The sequence below is a fragment of the Nematostella vectensis genome, chromosome 2 (assembly GCF_932526225.1).
Source record: "Nematostella vectensis chromosome 2, jaNemVect1.1, whole genome shotgun sequence".
NCBI classification, from domain to species: Eukaryota; Metazoa; Cnidaria; class Anthozoa; order Actiniaria; family Edwardsiidae; genus Nematostella; species Nematostella vectensis.
In genome coordinates, this window is record NC_064035.1 from 20,059,786 (window position 1) to 20,084,282 (window position 24,497).

The 24,497-nt window shown below is 38.5% G+C and overlaps 3 protein-coding genes and 1 long non-coding RNA gene across 4 annotated transcripts; 3 read left to right on the forward strand and 1 right to left on the reverse strand.

Annotated features, from left to right (window-relative positions):
- The first annotated feature begins 47 nt into the window (after nt 1-47).
- LOC125560995 (NLR family CARD domain-containing protein 3-like) lies at nt 48-3,524 on the forward strand. Its single transcript, XM_048723741.1, has one exon. It carries the CDS (start codon nt 130-132, stop codon nt 3,343-3,345), a length of 3,216 nt encoding a protein of 1,071 aa, XP_048579698.1. The 5' UTR covers nt 48-129; the 3' UTR covers nt 3,346-3,524.
- A 967-nt stretch (nt 3,525-4,491) lies between these two features.
- On the reverse strand, nt 4,492-12,998 carry LOC125561002. Its single transcript, XR_007306991.1, has 5 exons — nt 12,871-12,998; nt 7,465-12,794; nt 6,977-7,080; nt 5,272-5,313; nt 4,492-4,725 (listed from the first exon to the last, which is right to left on the reverse strand). It is a non-coding gene; the product is annotated as an uncharacterized LOC125561002 (long non-coding RNA).
- On the forward strand, nt 11,600-19,813 carry LOC116614556. Its single transcript, XM_048723750.1, has 4 exons — nt 11,600-11,700; nt 11,846-12,180; nt 12,506-13,481; nt 13,660-19,813. The coding sequence occupies exons 1-3, from the start codon at nt 11,674-11,676 to the stop codon at nt 13,134-13,136; spliced, it is 993 nt and encodes a 330-aa protein (XP_048579707.1). The 5' UTR covers nt 11,600-11,673; the 3' UTR covers nt 13,137-13,481; nt 13,660-19,813.
- On the forward strand, nt 19,639-24,332 carry LOC125560934 (NLR family CARD domain-containing protein 3-like). Its single transcript, XM_048723383.1, is given in 3 exon segments — nt 19,639-22,590; nt 22,621-23,642; nt 23,748-24,332. Coding segments are annotated over 3 exon segments (4,449 nt in total). The 3' UTR covers nt 24,223-24,332.
- The last annotated feature ends 165 nt before the right edge of the window (nt 24,333-24,497 follow it).

Sequence of the window (24,497 nt, forward strand, 5' to 3'; positions counted from 1 at the left end):
AGGCCTGTGGTCTCATTAATTCTTGATCATCCGCTGGAATTAAAGAAGTCGTCGTGGGCGCGAGCTCCGTCTACGCCCCTGAGATATTTCCCAACGCAATCCAACATTAAACTCAAGTGCAGCCAAAAAATGGAGCAGTGTCTTCACTTATTGGAACCAGAAACTCTGACTTGGTACAGCTATGTTGCGGGTTTTGCATGGTTTGTAGTATTTGTCGTGTTTATCGGCCCCACTTCGGATTTTTATGAGAACGAATCCCGCGCGGATTTCAAATGCAAGACAGAATCAGTGAAAGATAATGCTTGGATTACTAAACAATGCTTTGGAAATTACGAAAAGGACTACACGAAAATCATCCCTATATTCGTGTTTGTACTGATCAACTTTTTCGTTATCCTCCTTGTGTTTGTGATTTACTCGTGTTTTACAAAGAGGAGAGTCGAGAGGATTAAAAACCACGAAACAAATGATGCCGAACTCCAGCCACTTCAGCCATCCCAGCCAGAGAAGAAAACCAAATTAGTTTGGTCCTACATTGGTCAACTCACCGCAAGAATTCTATTGGGAATAATATTTATGGTGTCACAAACTGGGTATTTTTACCCTCATGGCTTCCCGTCGAACTTTGAATGCAGATCTATCAAACGGCAAAGGAATTCCACTGCTGTCGTTATCGCCAACATAACGTATGATTGCTATAATCAGGCGGCGAGTAAGAAAAATCATTGGGTAATGGGGTTATTGGTGGTAAATGGAGTTTTTGCTTTCGTTGCCTTCGTAGAATTTCTGTGGGTGTTATACACGGTTAAAAGAAGGAGAGCTTGTTTCAATGATTTGCAATTTTATCAAAATTTCTTAGGAGGGTCCAATAAGCAACAACTTAAATTATCGAATATCATCAGCAAAATGAAAACAAACTTCTTGGAACACACAAAGAGACTTGCTGATCTCAGAACACCATTTCGTTCTAATCCTGGGGAAGGCCGTCAGCCACACGACCTGGAAACAGATAAGATTTATGTGAATGTCACAATCCATGAGAACAGAGCAACAATGGACTTCCCCCATGAAAGATCTGAACAATTGAAAGTGTACCCACCAAAACGTGGTAAGGACACTCGTGAGCTAAAACAGATAGCAGATATAATCGATGCTGAACACAAAAATGTGCTTGTTGTTGGCCGACCTGGCATTGGGAAGACAATAATGTGCACCAGGCTCCTGCGATTGTGGGCTGAAAGCGAGTCCAGTGATGAGGTAGCTTTGTCTATTGCTTTTCGGAATGTTTCCTCTACTTCTGACATCAATATCAGGGACCTTTTGACTCTTTCTACTACAACACAAGGACTTGATGATAATGAGATAAGCTACATTTTAAACTACATTACTGCAAACCCTAGCAAGCTCATTTTGTGTTTAGATGGTGTTGATGAATTTTCATCTAGATCAAATATTTCTCAAAGTGAAGATTTGGACTTAAGAAGCACAGATGGGAAAATGGCCCCACATATACTTTTTCGTAAGATATGGTCTAGAAAACTCCTATGCGAAGCAACAGTTATAACAACAACACGTCCAACTGCTGTTGAATGTCTGAGGGAACTTCCTGAAGACTGTTTGAATAGAACTGTTGAGATTCTTGGATTCTCATTTGAACAAGTCAAAGACTATGTCACCAAATTTTCCGAGAGCCGACCAAAGATATGGGAACACATACAACAGAATGCAAATCTACTTTCCCTCTGCTACATTCCAGTAAACTGCTTTATTATTTGTCATTGTCTTCTTCATAGTTGTGATCATTTGCTGCCTGTAAAGATTACAGAGATTTACAGTATTTTTGTGAAAATATTCTTCCACAAGCGAAATCACAACAGAAAAGCGTATGGATGTTCAAAATGTGACCTTAGAACTTACATGTACAAACCCTTTGAAGACCTGAAACCTGAAAATGAAAAGGTGTTCAAGAGGCTTGGAGAGCTAGCATTTGAAGGAATTAGAGATGGGAAGTTGATATTCGAGTCTGTTAAGATAGATGATGCATTATTAGATTGTGGGCTGCTTCACAGTTTACCTGAAATACCTTCAAATTCACTGGTGGAGCCCCCTAAACAATACTTTTGCTTTATTCACCTGACACTGCAGGAGTTTCTAGCAGCTAAACATGTGACAGACACAAATTTGGAAGAAGATTTAAAGAGCTTTGTTGAGAACCATATCAATGACGGTGCATGGCAAATAGTCACAAGGTTTGTGGCAGGGCTTTCCAATACCCATGAAGTCACATGCAGACTCCTTCCAGAAAGGGTGACTGATCAAAAGGAGTGGCCAGTTGCAGAAGACACAACACTTGCTGTGGATGTGTGCCACTGCTTATATGAATCAGCTAGTGAGATGGAGGCTAAAGCATTGCTGCAGGGTAAACTTGAAGGAATGGACTTAAATATAGTTGACTTTTCCAAATGTGGACTTGGACCCGCTGACATGTCTGCTGTTGTGAATGTATTGAAGCATGCACCTAACCTCAATACACTATTAATAACCCATAATGATATTGGTTTGTTTGGCTGTAAGGAAGTTCTAACATTGTTGCAGAATTTTGGCAATAAACTTACTAAATTGGACCTCACATTCAACAGCATAGGAGATAAAGAGGCAAAGTACATAGGTGAGGCACTTAGACATGAGAATTGTAAACTTACTCAATTGGACCTCACATCCAACAACATAGGAGATGAAGAAGCAAAGTACATATGTGAGGCACTTGGACATGAGAATTGTAAACTTACTAAGTTGGACATCAGCGATAATAATATAGGAGAAGAAGGAGCAAAGTACATAGGTGAGGCACTTGGACATGAGAATTGTAAACTTACTCAGTTGGACATCAGCTTAAATAATATAGGAGAAGAAGGAGCAAAGTACATAGGTGAGGCACTTGGACATGAGAATCGTAAACTTACTAAGTTGGACATCAGCGATAATAATATAGGAGAAGAAGGAGCAAAGTACATAGGTGAGGCACTTGGACATGAGAATTGTAAACTTACTCAGTTGGACATCAGCTTTAATTATATAGGAGATGAAGAAGCAAAGTACATATGTGAGGCACTTGCACATGAGAATTGTAAACTTACTCATTTGAACATCAGCTTTAATAATATAGGAGATGAAGGAGCAAAGTACATATGTGAGGCACTTAGACATGAGAATTGTAAACTTACTACGTTGAACATGGGTGATAACCATATAGGAGAAGAAGGAGCAAAGTACTTAGGTGAGGCACTTGCACATGAGAATTGTAAACTTACTCATGTGGAAATCTTTGATGAATATAGGGAATGAAGGAGCAAAGTACATAGGTGAGGCACCTAGTCATGAGAATTGTAAACTTACTCGGTTGATATTTGTAAAATAAGTAATCGGGTGGCATCTTATTACCTAGCTCGAATATTTTACGGTTGATCACCTTTTATTGTCTTATATCCTAGAAGAAAGGTCACAATAAACTCTCATTGCTCTGTGATGTGTATTTATTCAGAAAAAGTGGTATTTCTAACGTCTGAGCAGTTCAGGGATTTCGCGATACTTGTATAGGCACCAAGTATATGTTATAATAAAATTGAGGTATGTCATTATATGATTCTTGACAAGAACTTCTACACGATTTGTGATAAATATTTACGATTTGGGACCTCGGGTAGCTCTCGACGTCGCCTCTCGCTTACGTTGGCACCTGAATCTGTTTATGCTGCCATAGGTTCCTTATAATTGCTCGTCGCCAATGTTGTAAACACAGTCAAACTTTGTTTATTTATGAAGTTTTTTATCCTATCAACATGCCCACTTGGACTATCAAATGTCAATCAACCAGAAGAATACAGGAAGTGACGGTCTAGACTATGAAATCGATCTCATCATCCCTTACACTACACGCATCCCTTACACTACATGCAAGAAACCACAATGGTGTTTTTCTATATTTCTATATTAATACAAATCAAAACAAAAGGCCCAACTTGTCGTGATCATAAACCAGAAGAATAAATATACACCAAAAACTGGTACTCGATTCTGCCAAACCCTGGGCCCAACACCCCCTCCCCCCTCAAATCCAAGCCCCAACTTCCTTTTCGCTAATTTAAGAATGGCACAGAGATAAACAACAAATACCTGTGTCTCTAGAAAACGACCACCTCGTCGACGACTTTAACAAAGACATTTGAGTCTACTTCAAAGAAGATGACGTTTGAATTAGGTCCTATAAAAACTTTACCTTCATGAATCTCTTGCTCAGTGTTATATTAAAACCACTTAAATTCGGCACCCAAAGAAATGAGACCCCTCCTCTGATGACAGCCCCCAAAAAGAACCCCCCCTAAATCGGCGCCTAAAAAAACGTACCCCCCCCTTTAGTAATTAATGACCGCTCCGCTCCGACTTCTTCAGACGTCTTATTAAAGACGAAAATTTGGTCTAATACCATTTTTGGTGTATTGTCTTTAATCTTTAAAATAAGATTACATTAGTGAAAAAAAACATTGTTATTTTTATTTGCCAGTGTTAGTCTAAGCCTCCTCTTGCAAAAAGGACTCATCCACTTGTTGAATAATGTTGTCGATGAATTTTTACATCTCCTATAACTTGTTGTAAATAGTCTTTTTACATCTTCTATTATCTGTAAATGGCCATGCTGTTGCGGCTACCCTGCCAATTGTGGCGAAGCTAATAACATAAACCTTGTGATTCAAAGAACCATTATTATTATGATCGAGGAATTATGGGGATGTCAAAGAGAAGCTACTGTAATGATTCGAATAAGCGCTCGGGGCGCTCAAGGGCGGAAAGTTTATTTATGGAAGGGGTGAGCGTTTGCAGAATACCCGTCCACGATTTTAAGCCCCTTCCTATACGAGCCGGGTCCGCGGTGCTGTAATCAAGATATGAATAATAAAAAAATACAAACTCAAAAAGTCAGAGAGAACCCAGCATGTAAATGCTATACGGGAACGATCCAACTGAAAGATCCAACTGATATTTTAATTAAGGTACCGGAAAGGCGATGAGAAAGACAGTTAACAATCAAGCTTAACCTTAAAGCCAGCTAGGGAATAAATAAAAAAAGCTTAAGACCTCAGTTATAATTAAAAAATATACATTTTTATTAAAAAAACATACATAGCAAAAACATGTTACAGAAAAAAGATGAAAGAAGTTGAAAGATGGCTTGCATAACTTGATGAAGAAGAAATCAATACCTCCATAACCTACCTTAGTTTCCTTTCCTTGCTAGTTTAAGGTCCAGAAAAAATGCTGCAAAAGTATTGAAAAAAGCACATTGGAATTGCTAAAATGGTGGTGCCTGCTAGAGCGCGGCAGTAATACTTAACTCATAATCACAACTTGTCGCTTGGCCTCTATATTAATCTTTAAGGAGCGAGTCACACATTCACACTTTTTTCATTTAACTGGTGATGACTTGACAAGTTTTGTTAAAAGAACCACCGAACCGATTGTTCAACATCTCCCAGTCCATTTAAAAGGATTTTGAATGGCTCAAAATACAAAATTTAATTTTACTTGGAAATAGCATAAGATCATTTTCCAAAATGAAAGGTGGCCGAGTTATTACTTTTCAGATAAGTACTTTGGGTAATTGTTATGAAAGTCGGGTTTTCGCAAGAAAAGGATCATAAAGTTTTTATTTGGTAAACAAGAGCAAACATCAATAGGGATTTTTTATCAGTTTGTTCATTTTCGCAATTACATATTTTAAATTTTGAATAAATATAGAGATTTCTTCGTAGCTAGGACTATAAAGAATTGAGGTGTTATAATACATTATATTTCGGTGTATAGCCATTCACGCATTTACAACAATTAAGCAGAAAATAAAAATATTCGCCTTACAATGAATTCTTGTCTTTTAGAAAAATGTGTTCAGCAAGCCTAGCCCTGTTACCAATGGCACCTTCCATTATGGCTAAAGTCAAATAAATTAAATGGCAAATTCTCATCTCGCATACAACTTTGACGTTAGCTTTTAGTCATTAAAACCCACCAATAAATATAGGAAGAGACCTTTAATAGACGAAAGATGCAAATTTCAACAGCAGATCGCAGCCGGGATTCAACTGGAAATCAATTTAGGTGTAACATCGCTGTTCAAAATATCGTCAGGAATGTGTACTTGGCTCCCGTAAAAAGTTAAACTATAATGAAGCAAGTTTGCGTTAAAACAAAACTAGCCGTGTTTTCTTTTTCGTGTTTTGTTCATATTTTTTCTTCCGGAATACCAACTGTGCGGGGGAATGTTTCGTCAAAGAGAATTTGTTTAGATTCATCAACCTTCCATAACACGCAAGCCAGTCACAGCTTAGGAACTTTTCCCAAAAACTCAAGAAACACAGATACTTTGACTTTTAAGGAACACAAGAAAATATGGTCTTGACAAACTTTACAATGGCCGTGAAATAAGCCTTTCAATGGAATAGTAATTGTCTAATTATTATTTTTTTAACTTGGAAAGTAAAAATGGAGATCTAGTAGAGAAAGACCCCCCGTTGTCACAAGAAATGAGATATGAGGAGTCACAAAGTTGCGGCCAACGTAGTTTTACATTTACATTAATAAAAATATAAACTTAACGAGTTTAAAAACAAAATAACACAAATCACCGAGACGTGATGTAAACTAAAACACTGGAAAATTATCAACGATTTATCACTATTGTTGGCTCATCTCCATCACGATGTTTCCAAGCGAATTTTACATCCACCCTGGGGAGCGGGAATATCTCCACAATAGCATTTCTAGTTCGTTAACCAAAACGAGAGGCAAAACAGCAGAGAAAAAAGAAATGAAAAAATCTAAACAATCTGTGTTAATTGAGATGATACATCTAAAGTATAACAACACGGTATGACAAACCACGCTATAACAACATTCTAGAGAAGAAAACCGAAAAAAATCTTACCTAAGAAGGATGACTTATCTTTGTTAAAGCCCCTGTCTGATATCATGGAGTCTTCTAGAGCAATCCCCACTCTTTTATGGCTGTGAGAATCACTAATCGGTACTCTGCAAAGATGGGGACGGGTGAAGAGGGTGCTAATGGAATAATTGTGCTCGCTCACTGGCTGCCAAAAGCTCATTGGCGCTTGCAGATGTGCCGAGAGGAATGCAATTTACGGGTTATTAGTGTTTAAATCTAGAAGCGCTTGGGACGGAACCATAGAAAAAAAAACACCTGGGTAAGGAAGACGGTGTTCTTTAATCACTACCAAATAGAATAGCGAATACTATGGAAGTTGTTTATGAACTGATTGGAAGTATGTCTCATGTAAGTGGATAAAAAAAATCGGACCTCGGATCCTGAAGCGTGGATCCCAGAGAGGTGAGACCGCGTACCGAAACGTTGAACCGGGATCCCTAGATACCAGGGATTTAATAGCATTGACCTACCTTGAACTTGTTGCTGGCTGTATGTCGTCATTCTTACAGAATTTGACTATCTGTCTGGTCATTAACAATACTCAATGGCGAAAAGCTTCACTGGACACCAAATACTCGAACAATAGTTGTTGTCGCTTACGGGAGATTAATACAAGGCTGAAAGCTATCGTGACAATAAGGATTTTATTTGTTTGGTTTATTGCATGGTTTATTGAAAACTATAAATGTAAACAAAACAAACTTGTAATAGTTGACTCGTGAATATATGTACATGCTCGAAGATCCAGCGTACATTGCGGGCGCTCCCAAAGGTCATCCCCGCGTACTTTGCGGGACTTTGAATGCCCGCAAAGTACGCTGGATCTTCGAGCATGATATATGTACGATTGTGATGGAACCATGCTTTTTCAGTCTGAATCGGGTATTCGTGCCAAGACGCAGGGGCAGACAGGAAACAGATTCCAACCCCCCATCTATTTTAAGTTTTTTACAGTCCTCCAAGTGAAACACCGCTGTACCTAGTATCAGCGGTATCCAAATTTTCTAACAGTGCTTTGCGGTCAAAACTCTATTTAGTCTTGTTTGCTTTGCCTATGTGAGAAAATAAAGTTTAATAAATTAATCACCATATCTCTCTAAATGCTGTGTTTTCTGAAACCAAATTGATTCCAAAGTTGTTTACATCCGGGTCTGTCTCTGTGGGAAAGGCGTGTTGACTGGCCGTCTCTTCGTGGATGTCAACCTCGTCCCCACGGTCTCCTGGGTATTTTTTCAATATGGTGTCCAGCTGAAAATTACCAAGAAGACCCTGGGGACGAGCTTGCGTGGATGTTTGAGTGGATATCCAGAATGTTCGCAATCTGTAATGGCATGAGATGGTTAAATTTTGCATTCGTGTTGTTCGATGTTGTCTCAATATAATATTCAATGTTATTTCAATGCATTTTGCATTCGTGTTCTTAAAAATGATCAACTTGATTTCTAGCTACCAAAAAAACGTCGCGTTTTTTAATAGATCAGCAAAATCATATATGCTCAAAAACTACGTTCTTGAAACCGTCAATAATTTAATTTGAAGCAAAAAATAAAATCCAAAGAAAATCAACTGTTTTTAGTCGAACACAGTGTCAACTGTCCTTAAACCTCAGCCTAGTCCCAGGCGTTCTTACCGGGTTTCCTGTGCTCAGAGATAAACCGTGAGGTAGCCTACACAAAATGGTCTGATAAAAGCCGTTATACAATCACCTGATCTGTTAAAGCTAAGGGCAAAGACAAGGGCAACTTGAGATATACTGTGATTTCTAAGGGTAAATTTAGTGGCAACAATGAAAATAAAATACAAATTCAGTGATTAGTTGATGCTAGCCTCATGTAGTGCATCATGCATTGATCACCCTTGCATACCCAGGTGTTGGTTGAGTGGGAAGCATCCGCCCCCTACCCTCACCCCTAGCTATGTGCCAGACTTGAGAACAATCATAAGCTCAAACATTGGTTTATATCAAAAGCAAAATGGTTCAAATTTCCAGATCAAGAACTTGGACTATTTGTGTACCATTCAGAAGACTTATCCAAACTTTTTGAGTAAAAAATATCAAATAGTTTTATTTTTTTCAGACCAAAGGTTGTTCCCTTTGAAAGAAGCTGGACTGCCATTTAAAAGGCTTCAAATACTAACACTTCATTGCTAAAACAACACCCGGATAAGATTATCAACTAGCTATTGAGGACAAACTGAACATTCCGAAAAACAATTACAGTTAAAAACAAAACAACAAAAGCTGCAGTGTTTCTATTTATCATCGCCAACAAACAAAAAGTTTAAGTATAAAATCTGAAACTAAATTTGACATTGAAACAGCTAAAATAAGTCATTACCAAGAGTGTCAGTTCGTTCTGAACACCGCTGACACCGCTGCAGAACGTAGTGCGCACGCGCAGCCTCTTATTTCCGGCGGGGGAATTGCCGGGCGCCCGCCCCTGCACAACACTGTATGATGAGTTGCAAAACTAGAAACGGGAAAGGATGCATTGGTCGGCTTTACCAGCTTTCCGAGGAGCTTAGTCGTGTCGCTAAGTTGCCGGTAGGTTCGCATGTTTGCCGGCGACATTGGGATACGTTACGAAGAAGCAACTTGCGCTGCTCATGTCCCATGCACGATAAACAACTGCCCTCACTCACGTCTGAACAAGCAACCTATTCCAAGTCGTTTTTATCCGGTACTTGACGAGATTGGGCTAACAGTGGCAGGATACCAGCCTGGTACTCGGTGGTGTTACCGGTGCAAGTTGCTCGCCTATAAGAAATTTTAAAGCCGTCCTCAAACAAGTAGAAAACCAGTCGAGGTAAGTGTATATTTTTATTCGGGGAAACAACCACTCCTCTGCAGTGCCTCTTCTCTGTAAATTGCTATGTATTTCTTCCTGTATTTTCAATCTGTTTAACAAAATATAAAAACGAGTACATAGAAAAGGCTTGAACATTCTTTCGTTCTTTTTATTAGGAAAAAGCAAATAGTAGTACATCCGCCATCGGCACAGAACAACAACTACAAAAGGTTTGTTTATTTGTACATTCTGAAGAAACACACAAATTATCTATAAAATTCAGTTCGCCTTTCTTTTTGTTTTTGTGGGAAAAAAATACTTTATCAATTATTGAGAAGTAGTAGTGCAAACAATATTTTTGCATTTGTTGAAAAAGAATTTTTTTTTTTCAATTTGTAAAAATTCTGACAAATAAGCTTTTTGACAAGTTTTTTTTCCACCAAGCCAATTCATATAAAATTATTAATTTTCTATGAGAGAATGAAAGGAATTCCTTAATTTAGAATATGTGGAATAGAATAAGACAAGAAACATTTTATTATTGAGGAGCTAGGGTGGGCTGGGATATTTAAGGTAATTTTTCAGAAATATCTTTGGACCCTCCCCTAATATCTAATAGAAACCTTTGACTCCCCCTTAACAATAATTTAGAAAACAGGTATGACCCCTCCCCATTTGACCCACCCACAACAGAAAACCTGCACCCCAAAAGATGATACATTTTGCTAATCATTGTTATTTATTTTAGATAGTTTGTTTATTCTTATTTTGTTTTCCATTTTGACTGTTTTGTAAATTTCAGATATTTCAGTTTACGGGATCCCCTATTCTACACCTCCATGAAATTTTGCAAGATATATCTATGTCAGCACCTACCATATCCCAACTGGATCAAACAAAGGAACAATTTTGAAGGCTGTTTTCAAGACTTAAAGCTCTAGCAGACATATGTGATATTCATCTCCTGGAAACATGGAAAGAGCTGCAAACTCCCCTAGGTACCATCAAAATTGCCCCAAATGGCAACATGTTAATGGATAGTCAAGTATGGGACCAAATAAAGACAACAATCAAAAAAATTGACGAATTGGATGAAGGTACAGCTGTATGATCAAATATATCTGCATGCTCTAATATTTATAATAGCTTTATCGATCAGCAACGATGTGGCTGATCAGTGTTCAACCCCAGTGATGGATCAAGCCCAACTAAAACTGTGAATAATTTATTCAATAATTGCTATCAACAGGTAATTCACTGGGCCAACTAGTGCAACAATTTCAGATGGCCCTATACCATCATGCCCTCAGTAGTGAAGCTCCATTATATGAGCCAGCAGCAATGAAAGCGTTCACACAAAAACACTCTCCAGGTCTGTTTGAAATGCTTTTAAGTTAAAAAACAAGGGAGGACTCCAGACTCTCAGAATAACATCAAGCTGTACAGGAGCAAAGAACTGTTGTTCTCCTTCACACACTGGCATATTTCAGGTAACCTAAATGCTCCATTAAGACCCACCTCCCTAACCTCCAATTACTTTCCTTTCTAAAAACCCTCTAGAGGCTAAATTTTGTAATAAGCTCCCCCTTTCTATCTGCTCCAATTTCATAATTGGGCCTAGGTATGTTCAATATCATGCTTTATACTATAATTCAATGTGTACAAGCTGCACCAGAAAACTAGTGTTTTGTTCTTTTTTAAATGACACAAATTTATTTTACCAAGTCTCAGAAAACTTCCACCCTACAAAAGGATGAAGGGCTATTCCTACAACATCATGGTGCTTCTAGGACAGCAATCAATTCAGGAAGGATACTTCATTTCAGTACAAGTCCTAGAAATATTGATTCTCACAAGAAAACACTAATAACAAAATATCCAGACATACTGATGAGAAAGGTTATCCTTGCAACAGAGGTGAGATTAGTGTGGTACAAATTTTTATTTTAGTAAATAGTGAATAAGAGAATAATAAAAACAATACTTGAGAATAAGCAAGAACCATTCCAATTTAAACAAGCCAGTGGGATAACTGATGCTTAACTTTCTTTAAAATTTTCAGAAAGGATTCCTAATTGTACAACTGTTGGATGACTTCCATAATATTTTGACTGTTAGACTACCAACAAATCTGAAGCTATCATTAGCTACGCACATGGCTAGTGGCCTACTGGACATCCATCCTTCAATTCCTGCTGTTCCTATCCCTACAAGAGATACAAGACACAGCCGAGTGATTGTGAAGATAGGGAATGAAAATAAAATTTGCAGAGGAGGAATTGTTCAAGACTACATAAAAGAGTTGTTTCAAAGACCAGTGTTATCAAGAATGTACTTGGAAACAAATCACCAATGCATTTCACCAAAATACATCCAACAACAACTAAAGGAATTGAGGTATTCTATGGATTTTAATGTAGTTATTTACAGGTCAGCAATCCATACAAGAAAAATACTGTTTTCTCTTCTTAAAAAATGTTTTAATATTGACACTTCCTAAATATTTTTCCAGGCACAATACTTTATTCCCCTATATGGACCTCCCACCCAATAAATATGTACCTCTTACATTAGTTTGTGAAAGCCATATACATAATGATTAATATCAATTTTACTTTTGTTTAGTGACTGCTATTACAAAAAAAGGAGTAGAGTAAAATAAAAAAAAGCAAATATGGAACATTAAATTTGCCAAATTATCATTTTTTTTCTTTTTTTGTAGGGTCTATTCTGGGTTGTTGCACGATGAGCTCTGTACCCTTGAGTCTACTAATTTAATAGATGAGTTTGAGCAATCTTTGAAAAGTATGGAGGACTATAAATCAGCCATTGATCACATATTCCTGTGCTGTCCACAACTGGAACATTACTTGAAAAAATTTGTAGTACCAGCACCCGGGGACTGGCCAACTTGGTTTTATCAAAAGAAACTCATTGCTCAAGAAGTCAATGCAGATGCCAGTTTCCTATCAGTCATCCCAGAGCAGGGCCCATTTCATGTTTTCCTGAATCTACAAGATGTTGTTGTAACAATTTATGACTTCTTATTTAAAAAAGTTTACAAAGAGACATTTGGATCTGACTTACCCAACAAGCCAAAGCCTTTTCGCGTCAGCCTGGTAATAACTGCTGTTTTTCTGGCATGGGGCAAATTACGTGATAAAGTTCTCCTAAAATTCAAGCTCTGCAAGTACATAGAGTATGCTTCCATTCTGTTTCTTTTAGATGAGGTGGTTCCCATATCATTCTTCCACTATCCTGTTACATTCAGGTCTGGAGACATGGAATCATATATAACAATGATGTTAAAGTTATCTCTACTGTTTATAATCTGGAAAAAGGCATCATTATGACAGATCAACACTCTCGATGCTTAGTGACTTTTCTTTTCACAAACAACATTTTTCACAGTACCATGAACTTAAAAAGAAATGGATGGCTCTAATAACAGAAAAGTTGAAATCTGGCATAGTGTGCTACGCAGCTTCATTTCAAATTATGACAGTGCTAGTCAAATTAGGGACAAAGCCCTGTCATTTGCTGCATCAAAGACAGAACAGCTCTTTCATAACTATTTAACAACACCATACAGTAGAGGTTATTCTGAAAAAGACCTAAGTTTGGTGACTGGTACAGCTGCTGATGCATTACTGAAAATCATCAAGCAAGTTGGTCAAAATCTGGTAAAAGCAAAGCAGGTATAGTAGACATCCATCCATCCATAAGTAATTTTTTATTACCTTGGTGCAGTGCAGTGCCTGAACAATGTTTTTTTATGCAGGGAAGTAATAATAATGATTAGTCGAGCACTCGATCATAGCCTCAACTTATTTTCTTTTTCATGACTAACAATCGTGTCTATTTTTTACATTTAAGGTTCCACAAGAAACAAATGCAAGAGGGCAGCCTAAAGGAGACATGAAATTTTTTCTTCCTACCTTTGACACCACCATTACTTCAAAAGCAATGCCCCTTGGCTACTCATTTGTAAAAGAAGACCCTTCCACAATACCTGATCCTAAATTAATCTGTGACTACAAAAACTGCACGCAATTATCAACAACCAATGTCAATCGCCTTAACTGTTTTCACACATTTCACAATTTTTGTTTAGAAGAAGCTGGAGACCAGTGTCCAATCTGTTCCCCTCACCTTGCTGAAAAAATTGCAGAAATCTGTTCAGCATTTAATGAAAGCTTGTTAAAACCAACAGCAAAATCTACTAGAACCCCACAAAGCAATCAAGAACCTGGTAGTAATGATGAGAATGACAGCATTAATGTCAAAAGAAATTGTGACCCTGAATACTATGACTCTGCACAATGGGAATCCCACATTGACAGCGAGTTAAATTCATTTGTTGTTGCACAACCACAACTGAGACACAATGTTCCCAATCACCAGGCTGCACCTTCACAGGCAATTAACATCCAAGTTACCACTCATCCAGTTGGTTCATCTACATTTTGGTTCTTTCCTCCTTACATATCTCAGTCAACTCTACTTGGAAGAAATGGATCTAATGCATTTACTTTTATCTCACTAATTTTGGCCCATTCATATATCACTTCTGCAAACCGAACCAGTATACAGCTCAGCCGTGGTCCTCCCATAAACCCTCATTGGCTTTCAATGATGTTATCTGCAATTGTTCGTGGCAACAGCATATATGACACTGTGACAAATGGTTGCGGGTCTCCATTCTTTAGTGTTGTTAAGGCAAAACCACATCTAGATTCAGTAATTGGGACTGTTTCTCTTGAAGACACCCTCGATCTGTTAATTACATCAGGTAATCCACAGGTTTTACAAAGTTCACTTGCATTTTATCTGCAAAGGCTTGATCGCGAACAGAACTAAGCAGCAATAGTCATAGCTAATGGAATGACAAGATCTCTCGTCGGACACGATTCAAAGATCTATGTTCTAGATAGCCATCTACACTATGCACACGGTCATAACTTTGGAGCGATGATCGGAATGAGTCCCAAGGCTGACTTGGAAGAATTCCTCAGAAATATAAAGAAACTAATCTCGCCCACATTTGATGTTTGCTCCCTGACATTTGTCTCGTTTTCACGGCAGCAGTAGAACTTTTGAGTTTCGCGTGCCAGCAAATCCCACAAACGCCGTCAAACTTGAGGATTTTACCCTCGATCCAGCAAAAAATCTTCCTGGAACCTTAACACGAGTACATTTTCTTGGTGTATGTGTAACTTTTTGCTCCCGTTAAGTCCATTTTGAGCCAAACGTTTGTGTTTATTGTAACAGCTTTGGGAAACTCGTGTTTCGTCCGCCATTTTGAATGACTCTTGTCTCGCGCATGCGCAGTCGTTCTGCCGCGGTTTCGTGACGTCGTAACTCTTACCATCCAAGGAAACCCGATAAGAGCGCCTGGGACTAGGCTGCTTAAATCTCTCATGTTGTATTTGCCATCGATCCGAGCATTTACTTTACTTTGCTAGTATATTTTACTCTATCAAATTTTAAGATGCCCCCTATTTCATTTCTAGTACACAGTAAACATCAATGGAAAAGGTGGGAGGCCTGTGGTCTCATTAATTCATTGATCATCCGCTGGAATTAAAGAAGTCGTCGTGGGCGCGAGCTCCGTCTACGCCCCTGAGATATTTCCCAACGCAATCCAACATTAAACTCAAGTGCAGCCAAAAAATGGAGCAGTGTCTTCACTTATTGGAACCAGAAACTCTGACTTGGTACAGCTATGTTGCGGGTTTTGCATGGGTTGTAGTATTTGTCGTGTTTATCGGCCCCACTTCGGATTTTTATGAGAACGAATCCCGCGCGGATTTCAAGTGCAAGACAGAATCATTGAAAGATAATGCTTGGATTACTAAACAATGCTTTGGAAATTACGAAAAGGACTACATGAAAATCATCCCTATATTCGTGTTTGTACTGATCAACTTTTTCGTTATCCTCCTTGTGTTTGTGATCTACTCGTGTTTTACAAAGAGGAGAGTCGAGAGGATTAAAAACCACGAAACAAATGATGCCGAACGCCAGCCACTTCAGCCAACCCAGTCAGAGAACAAAACCAAATTAGTTTGGTCCTACATTGGTCAACTCACCGCCAGAATTCTATTGGGAATAATATTTATGGTGTCACAAACTGGGTATTTTTACCCTAATGGCTTTCCGTCGAACTTTGAATGCAGATCTATCAAACGGCAAAGGAATTCCGGCTTTACCTCGGTGTAAGAACCTCACAACTGACGTCACAAGCCACTAACAGTGTTTATGCTGATAACATGTTATATCAATACCTCAACTGCATAAGTTATCTCAGGAGAAACTGACTCGATGGAACGCTAGATCCGCATAACTTTAAATCGCTAGACCGTTGGATCCATCGGCCCGATGGATCGCTGGGTCGATGCATCACTGGGTCGATGCTTCGCTGGGTCGATGGATCGCTAGGCCGATGAATAGCTGGGTCGATGGATCGCTGGATCGATGGATCTCTGGGTCGATGGATCGCTGGGCCAATGGATCGCTAGGCCTATGAATATCTGGGTCGATGGATCGCTGGGCCAATGGATCGCTAGGCCGATGAATATCTGGGTCGATATCTCTGGGTCGATGGATCGCTCTGGGTCGATGGATCGCTGGGCCGATGGATCGATCGGGTCGTCGAGGCCGCGTTTTTCGGTCTGCCTGTGTGGCCAAGATGGCGGCATCAGTCGACCCCGTACGTTGTGTAAAACTAATCAAATCATTTAATATTGTATCTTAAAAAGGCGATACCCCGTCTAAAAAAAGGTTATAGTATCAAATTCTAATTGTTTTCATGTAAAGTATTGCGTGAAAAAAAACGAAAAAAAAAGTTAGAGAAAAGTAATTTCTCACTTGTTGGTATTCCTGTGTATTTTGGACAGCGGTAGGAAAGACAACATGGCGATCGTAAACTATTATTATTACTTATCGATTTTACTCCTTTATGTTGCTGTTTTTATGCGTTCTGCGGCCCACGTAAATGAGGAAAGTGTAAAATTTATCAAGTTGGTAATTGAGACTACTGACGACATCGATAGATGTACATTTTCGCCTATTACTGCGTTCCCACGCGGCCCACGTGTTCAGACAGGGCCTTACAGCAACTGTAAAAGGATTTACAGTCATTTCTCTTCAACGGCAAGGCCATCGCCACAAAAGGTTGAAGAGTATATGTCAGATTTAAAGGCTGCACAACTGGGCACCATCAAGAAGGCTGGCAGGATGACTGTCTTTTACAAAGAATTACCGTCTGTCCTCCAGCACAGAGAGCATGAGCTGGGTAATTTCAATATTGCTATTAATGAATACAAGGAGCAGTTTTTAGCTAGTGATGATCTGCTGACATCTCTGCAAAAGCAGTCCATGCTGGAAAATCACCCCCAGGCAAATGATATTAAGGCATATTTTAGAGACCAAACTGTTGACCTAGATGACTAGACAGTACCTTCTGATGTTAATATTCTTTATTATTTATATAAACAACAGTGAAACTCCAGGTAATCTCCCTTGTGAAAACTTGATATCTTCACACATGAAAATGGCATATCATTTCACATGTGAAATATCACATTTGGCATGTGCTTCATGCTTGTTTTAAGGTTTCATAAAAATTACAATTTGGTGTTATCTCATTGTTGTTTCCTTAATAACTTAATTGTGGTGCTCACTCTTCGGATACATTTTTAACTCCACACAGCAATGTAATCCTCCATTTTATTATATAAACACCAGATGGTCTCTTGCACGTTAACTTGATATATTTGCATGTGAAGAAAACAATATGCTTTAATGCTGTTTTTGAATTTTATGAAACAAATTCAATGATATATAATAAACAGATTATTGCATTAGCGTGAGGAGAAAGTTCATCACTTCACTATGCTTACTCATGAGATCAATTTTCAACAATCAAGATAAAATATTTCCATGTAATATCCTCAATCTATTCATGCCACAGAAAATGTTGCTTCTTAGATGGCATATTATTTGTATTTGGAATAATATCATCACATGATTTTTCATATTTATTTATTTTCATCAAAATGTGAATTTTTACGGTTGAGGCTTTATGGTTACTGTATGCCAAAATATTTGCAAATTCACTTTATTAGTGATCTGATTTTATTTAAATATCAAGTGTTCTAGTTTTAAGTATTAGAACTAACCACTTCGTGTGCAGTTGGTGGATCGTTTTTCGGTAGTGGATTTTGAAAAAGTATATGTAGATGGGCAAGTGAATGAAACAGTGATGACAGTGACTTGTTAACCATGTACATAATACTTTCAAAACTTATTTGCTTTTCTTGTTCAAAGAAATGTTCATATTCTGCTATATTTCAAGTTAATGTTTTTGTAAATAGCTTTGAAACAAAACGTTATTGTTATGAATATCAATGAATTGTATTATAGTTCTTATTATTTACTATAAGGAAAAAAGAAATAAATGAAAACTGTGAGAAACATGTTCTTCATAATGCTGAACTCCTCGTATTTATAAACTTTCCTTTGTGGATTCTGTATTCTTCATTATAAAGGGACAGTTGCCACTTCCTGTGAACCAAAGTTGTTTCAAAATGAAAGATTGTGAATAAGGGCGTACCCAGGGTAACCCATATATATTTTGGAGGTGTAGGAGATCCACTTTCCTATTCCTTTTCTATTATTACTTTAGCATCCCTCCCATGCATTTAATCAGGAACACTATTGTTGGCCAAAAACGTGCTGTTCTGGAACACCCTTGCCTTGTTGAATACAGCGGTCTGGGAACAAATCCACGAAAGTTTTGAATTCTTACTTCTTATCTCACTCGGCAAAATTTTGTGAGATTTTATTCAGCTAATTGCCTGGAGTGTATTGTACCGAACAACTTCCCACACAAAACAATTATGTCTACAAGCAATACAATCATAGAAAGCACTAGTACTTTTATATCACCCCTTAAAAGGGTTTACTTAGAATTGCTGAAATTACTTTGAGATTGTTTTTTACTACAATCTGCTGTTTCTGATGAAATTTCTCGAAATCGGTAGGGTTCCTGCGCAGCCGTATTTTAAATTGTCTGAAATAAAATAAAATGTCCAGAATAACTGAAAATAGCAACATTGTGACCTTATTCACTAACTACGGCCATTTACCCACATATAAGTGATTTCTTCGTTTGTTACACGCCGAACACGAAGTCAGACTGATGCCGCCATCTTGGCCGTGAAGTCTCTTCGACTACTGGACCCTAGCCACACAGGCAGACCAAAAAACGCGGCCTCTTCGATCGACCCGATCAACCCAGAGATCCATCGACCCAGAGATCTATCGGCCCAGCGATCCATCGACAGCAAACAATCGACCCAGATATTCATCGGCCTAGCGATTCATTGGCCCAGCGAACCATCGACCCAGAGATCCATCGACCCAGCAAACCATCGGCCCAGCGAACCATCGGCCCAGCAAACCATCGACCCAGCTATTCATCGACCCAGCGAAGCATCGGCCCAGCGAACCATCGGCCTAGCGATCCATCGACCCAGCGAAGCATCGACCCAGTGATGCATCGACCCAGCAATCCATCGGACCGATGGATCCAACGGTCTAGTGATCCAACGGTCTAGCGATTTAAAGATATGCGGATCTAGCGTTCCATCGAGTCAGTTTCTCCTGAGATAACTTATGCAGTTGAGGTATTGATATAACATGTTATCAGCATAAACACTGTTAGTGGCTTGTGACGTCAGTTGTGAGGTTCTTACACCGAGGATCAGCCGGAATTCCACTGCTGTCGTTTTCGCCAACATAACGTATGATTGTTATAACCAGGCGGCGAGTAAGAAAAAACATTGGGTAATGGGGTTATTGGTGGTGAATGGAGTTTTTGCTTTCGTTGCCTTCGTAGAATTTCTGTGGGTGTTATACACGGTTAAAAGAAGGAGAGCTTGTTTCAATGATTTGCAATTTTATCAAAATTTCTTAGGAGGGTCCAATAAGCAACAACTTAAATTATCGAATATCATCAGCAAAATGAAAACAAACTTCTTGGAACACACAAAGAGACTTGCTGATCTCAGAACACCATTTCGTTCTAATCCTGGGGAAGGCCGTCAGCCACACGACCTGGAAACAGATAAGATTTATGTGAATGTCACAATCCATAAGAACAGAGCAGCAATGGATTTCCCCCATGAAAGATCTGAACAATTGAAAGTGTACCCACCAAAACGTGGTAAGGACACTCGTGAGCTAAAACAGATAGCAGATATAATCGATGCTGAACACAAAAATGTGCTTGTTGTTGGCCGACCTGGCATTGGAAAGACAATGATGTGCACCAGGCTCCTGCGATTGTGGGCTGAAAGCGAGTCCAGTGATGAGGTAGCTTTGTCTATTGCTTTTCGGAATGTTTCCTCTACTTCTGACATCAATATCAGGGACCTTTTGACTCTTTCTACTACAACACAAGGACTTGATGATAATGAGATAAGCTACATTTTAAACTACATTACTGCAAACCCTAGCAAGCTCATTTTGTGTTTAGATGGTGTTGATGAATTTTCATCTAGATCAAATATTTCTCAAAGTGAAGATTTGGACTTAAGAAGCACAGATGGGGAAATGGCCCCACATATACTTTTTCGTAAGATATGGTCTAGAAAACTCCTATGCGAAGCAACAGTTATAACAACAACACGTCCAACTGCTGTTGAATGTCTGAGGGAACTTCCTGAAGACTGTTTGAATAGAACTGTTGAGATTCTTGGATTCTCATTTGAACAAATCAAAGACTATGTCACCAAATTTTCCGGGAGCCGACCAAAGATATGGGAACACATACAACAGAATGCAAATCTACTTTCCCTCTGCTACATTCCAGTAAACTGCTTTATTATTTGTCATTGTCTTCTTCATAGTTCTGATTATGTGCTGCCTGTAAAGATTACAGAGATTTACAGTATTTTTGTGAAAATATTCTTCCACAAGCGAAATCACAACAGAAAAGCTTATGGATGTTCAAAATGTGACCTTAGAACTTACATGTACAAACCCTTTGAAGACCTGAAACCTGAAAATGAAAAGGTGTTCAAGAGGCTTGGAGAGCTAGCATTTGAAGGAATTAGAGATGGGAAGTTGATATTCGAGTCTGTTAAGATAGATGATGCATTATTAGATTGTGGGCTGCTTCACAGTTTACCTGAAATACCTTCAAATTCACTGGTGGAGCCCCCTAAACAATACTTTTGCTTTATTCACCTGACAGTGCAGGAGTTTCTAGCAGCTAAACATGTGACAGACACATATTCGGAAGAAGATTTAAAGAGCTTTGTTGAGAACCATATCAATGACGGTGCATGGCGAATAGTCACACGGTTTGTGGCAGGGCTTTCCAATACCCATGAAGTCACATGCAGACTCCTTCCAGAAAGAGTGACTGATCAAAAGGAGTGGCCAGTTGCACAAGACACAACACTTGCTGTGAATGTGTGCCACTGCTTATATGAATCAGCTAGTGAGATGGAGGCTAAAGCATTGGTGCAGGGTAAACTTGAAAGAATGGACTTAAATTTAGTTAACTTTCCCACATGTCAACTTGGACCTGATGACGTGTCTGCTGTTGTGAATGTATTGAAGCATGCGCCTAACCTCAATACACTATTAATGCCCAAAAATTATATTCGTTTGTTTGGCTGTAAGAAAGTTGTAACATTGTTGCAGAATTTTGGCAACAAACTTACTAAATTGGACCTCACATTCAACAGCATAGGAGATGAAGGAGCAAAGTACATAGGTGAGGCACTTGGACATGATAATTGTAAACTTACTCAGTTGAACATCAGCGATAATGATATAGGAGATGAAGGAGCAAAGTACATAGGTGAGGCACTTGCACATGAGAATTGTAAACTTACTATGTTGAATATCAGCGATAATGATATAGGAGTTGAAGAAGCAAAGTACATAGGTGAGGCACTTGGACATGAGAATTGTAAACTTACTAAGTTGGACATCAGCGATAATGATATAGGAGATGAAGGAGCAAAGTACATATGTGAGGCACTTAGACATGAGAATTGTAAACTTACTCAGTTGGACATCAGCTTTATTGGTATGGGAGATGAAGGAGCAAAGTACATATGTGAGGCACTTAGTCATGAGAATTGTAAACTTACTCAGTTGGACATCTGCTTAAATAATATAGGAGTTGGAGGAGCAAAGTACATAGGTGAGGCACTTGCACACGAGAATTGTAAACTTACTAAGTTGAACATCACTGGTAATATAGGAAATGAAGGAGCAAAGTACATAGGTGAGGCACTTAGACATAAGAATTGTAAACTTACTCAGTTGGACATCAGCTTTATTGGTATGGGAGATGAAGGAGCAAAGTACATAGGTGAGGCACTTGGACATGAGAATTGTAAACTTACTCAGTTGAACATCGACAATAATAATATAGGAGATGAAGGAGCAAAGTACATAGGTGAGGCACTTAGTCATGAGAATTGTAAACTTACTCAGTTGGACATCAGCTTTATTGGTATGGGAGATGAAGGAGCAAAGTACATAGGTGAGGCACTTGCACATGAGAATTGTAAACTTACTAAGTTGAACATCACTGGTAATATAGGAAATGAAGGAGCAAAGTACATAGGTGAGGCACTTGCACATGAGAATTGTAAACTTACTATGTTGAATATCAGCGATAATGATATAGGAGATGAAGGAGCATAGTAGATAGGTGAGGCACTTAGTCATGAGAATTGTAAACTTACTAAGTTGGACATCAGATATACTAATATAGGAGTTGGAGGAGCAAAGTACATAGGTTAGGCACTTGCACATGAGAATTGTAAACTTACTCAGTTGAACATCAGATTTACTAATATAGGAGAAGAAGGAGCACAGTACATAGGTGAGGCACTTAGTCATGAGAATTGTAAACTTACTAAGTTGAATATCAGCTATACTTATATAGGAGATGAAGGAGCAAAGTACATAGGTGAGGCACTTGCACATGAGAATTGTAAACTTACTATGTTGAATATCAGCGATAATGATATAGGAGTTGAAGAAGCAAAGTACATAGGTGAGGCACTTGGACATGAGAATTGTAAACTTACTAAGTTGGACATCAGCGATAATGATATAGGAGATGAAGGAGCAAAGTACATATGTGAGGCACTTAGACATGAGAATTGTAAACTTACTCAGTTGGACATCAGCTTTATTGGTATGGGAGATGAAGGAGCAAAGTACATATGTGAGGCACTTAGTCATGAGAATTGTAAACTTACTCAGTTGGACATCTGCTTAAATAATATAGGAGTTGGAGGAGCAAAGTACATAGGTGAGGCACTTGCACACGAGAATTGTAAACTTACTAAGTTGAACATCACTGGTAATATAGGAAATGAAGGAGCAAAGTACATAGGTGAGGCACTTAGACATAAGAATTGTAAACTTACTCAGTTGGACATCAGCTTTATTGGTATGGGAGATGAAGGAGCAAAGTACATAGGTGAGGCACTTGGACATGAGAATTGTAAACTTACTCAGTTGAACATCGACAATAATAATATAGGAGATGAAGGAGCAAAGTACATAGGTGAGGCACTTAGTCATGAGAATTGTAAACTTACTCAGTTGGACATCAGCTTTATTGGTATGGGAGATGAAGGAGCAAAGTACATAGGTGAGGCACTTGCACATGAGAATTGTAAACTTACTAAGTTGAACATCACTGGTAATATAGGAAATGAAGGAGCAAAGTACATAGGTGAGGCACTTGCACATGAGAATTGTAAACTTACTATGTTGAATATCAGCGATAATGATATAGGAGATGAAGGAGCATAGTAGATAGGTGAGGCACTTAGTCATGAGAATTGTAAACTTACTAAGTTGGACATCAGATATACTAATATAGGAGTTGGAGGAGCAAAGTACATAGGTTAGGCACTTGCACATGAGAATTGTAAACTTACTCAGTTGAACATCAGATTTACTAATATAGGAGAAGAAGGAGCACAGTACATAGGTGAGGCACTTAGTCATGAGAATTGTAAACTTACTAAGTTGAATATCAGCTATACTTATATAGGAGTTGGAGGAGCAAAGTACATAGGTGAGGCACTTGCACATGAGAATTGTAAACTTACTATGTTGAATATCAGCGATAATGATATAGGAGTTGAAGAAGCAAAGTACATAGGTGAGGCACTTGGACATGAGAATTGTAAACTTACTAAGTTGAATATCAGCAATAATAATATAGGAGATGAAGGAGCAAAGTACATATGTGAGGCACTTAGTCATGAGAATTGTAAACTTACTCAGTTGGACATCAGCTTTAATAATATAGGAGATGAAGGAACAAAGTACATAGGTGAGGCACTTAGACATGAGAATTGTAAACTTACTCGGTTGATATTGTAAAGTGTAAAAATAAGTAATCGTGTGGCATCTTATTACCTAGCTCGAATATTTTACGTTTGATCACCTGTAATTGTCTTATATCCTAGAATAAAGGTCACAATAAACTCTCATTGCTCTGTGATGTGTATTTATTCAGAAAAAGTATTTCTAACGTCTGAACAGTTCAGGGATTTCGCGGTACTTGTATAGGCGGCACCAAGTATATGTTATAATAAAATTGAGGTATCATGTCATTATATGATTCTTGTCAAGAACTTCTACACGATTTGTGATAA

What these genes read in the sequence shown, in the direction of transcription:
- LOC125560995 (XM_048723741.1), top strand. Translation starts at nt 130, where the DNA reads ATGGAGCAGTGTCTTCACTTATTGGAACCAGAAACTCTGACTTGGTAC.
- LOC116614556 (XM_048723750.1), top strand. Translation starts at nt 11,674, where the DNA reads ATGAGAAAGGTTATCCTTGCAACAGAG. An exon ending in AGGTTATCCTTGCAACAGAG is followed by an intron (nt 11,701 to 11,845) that starts GTGAGATTAGTG and finishes TAAAATTTTCAG; the next exon opens with AAAGGATTCCTAATTGTACA. An exon ending in CAACAACTAAAGGAATTGAG is followed by an intron (nt 12,181 to 12,505) that starts GTATTCTATGGA and finishes CTTTTTTTGTAG; the next exon opens with GGTCTATTCTGGGTTGTTGC.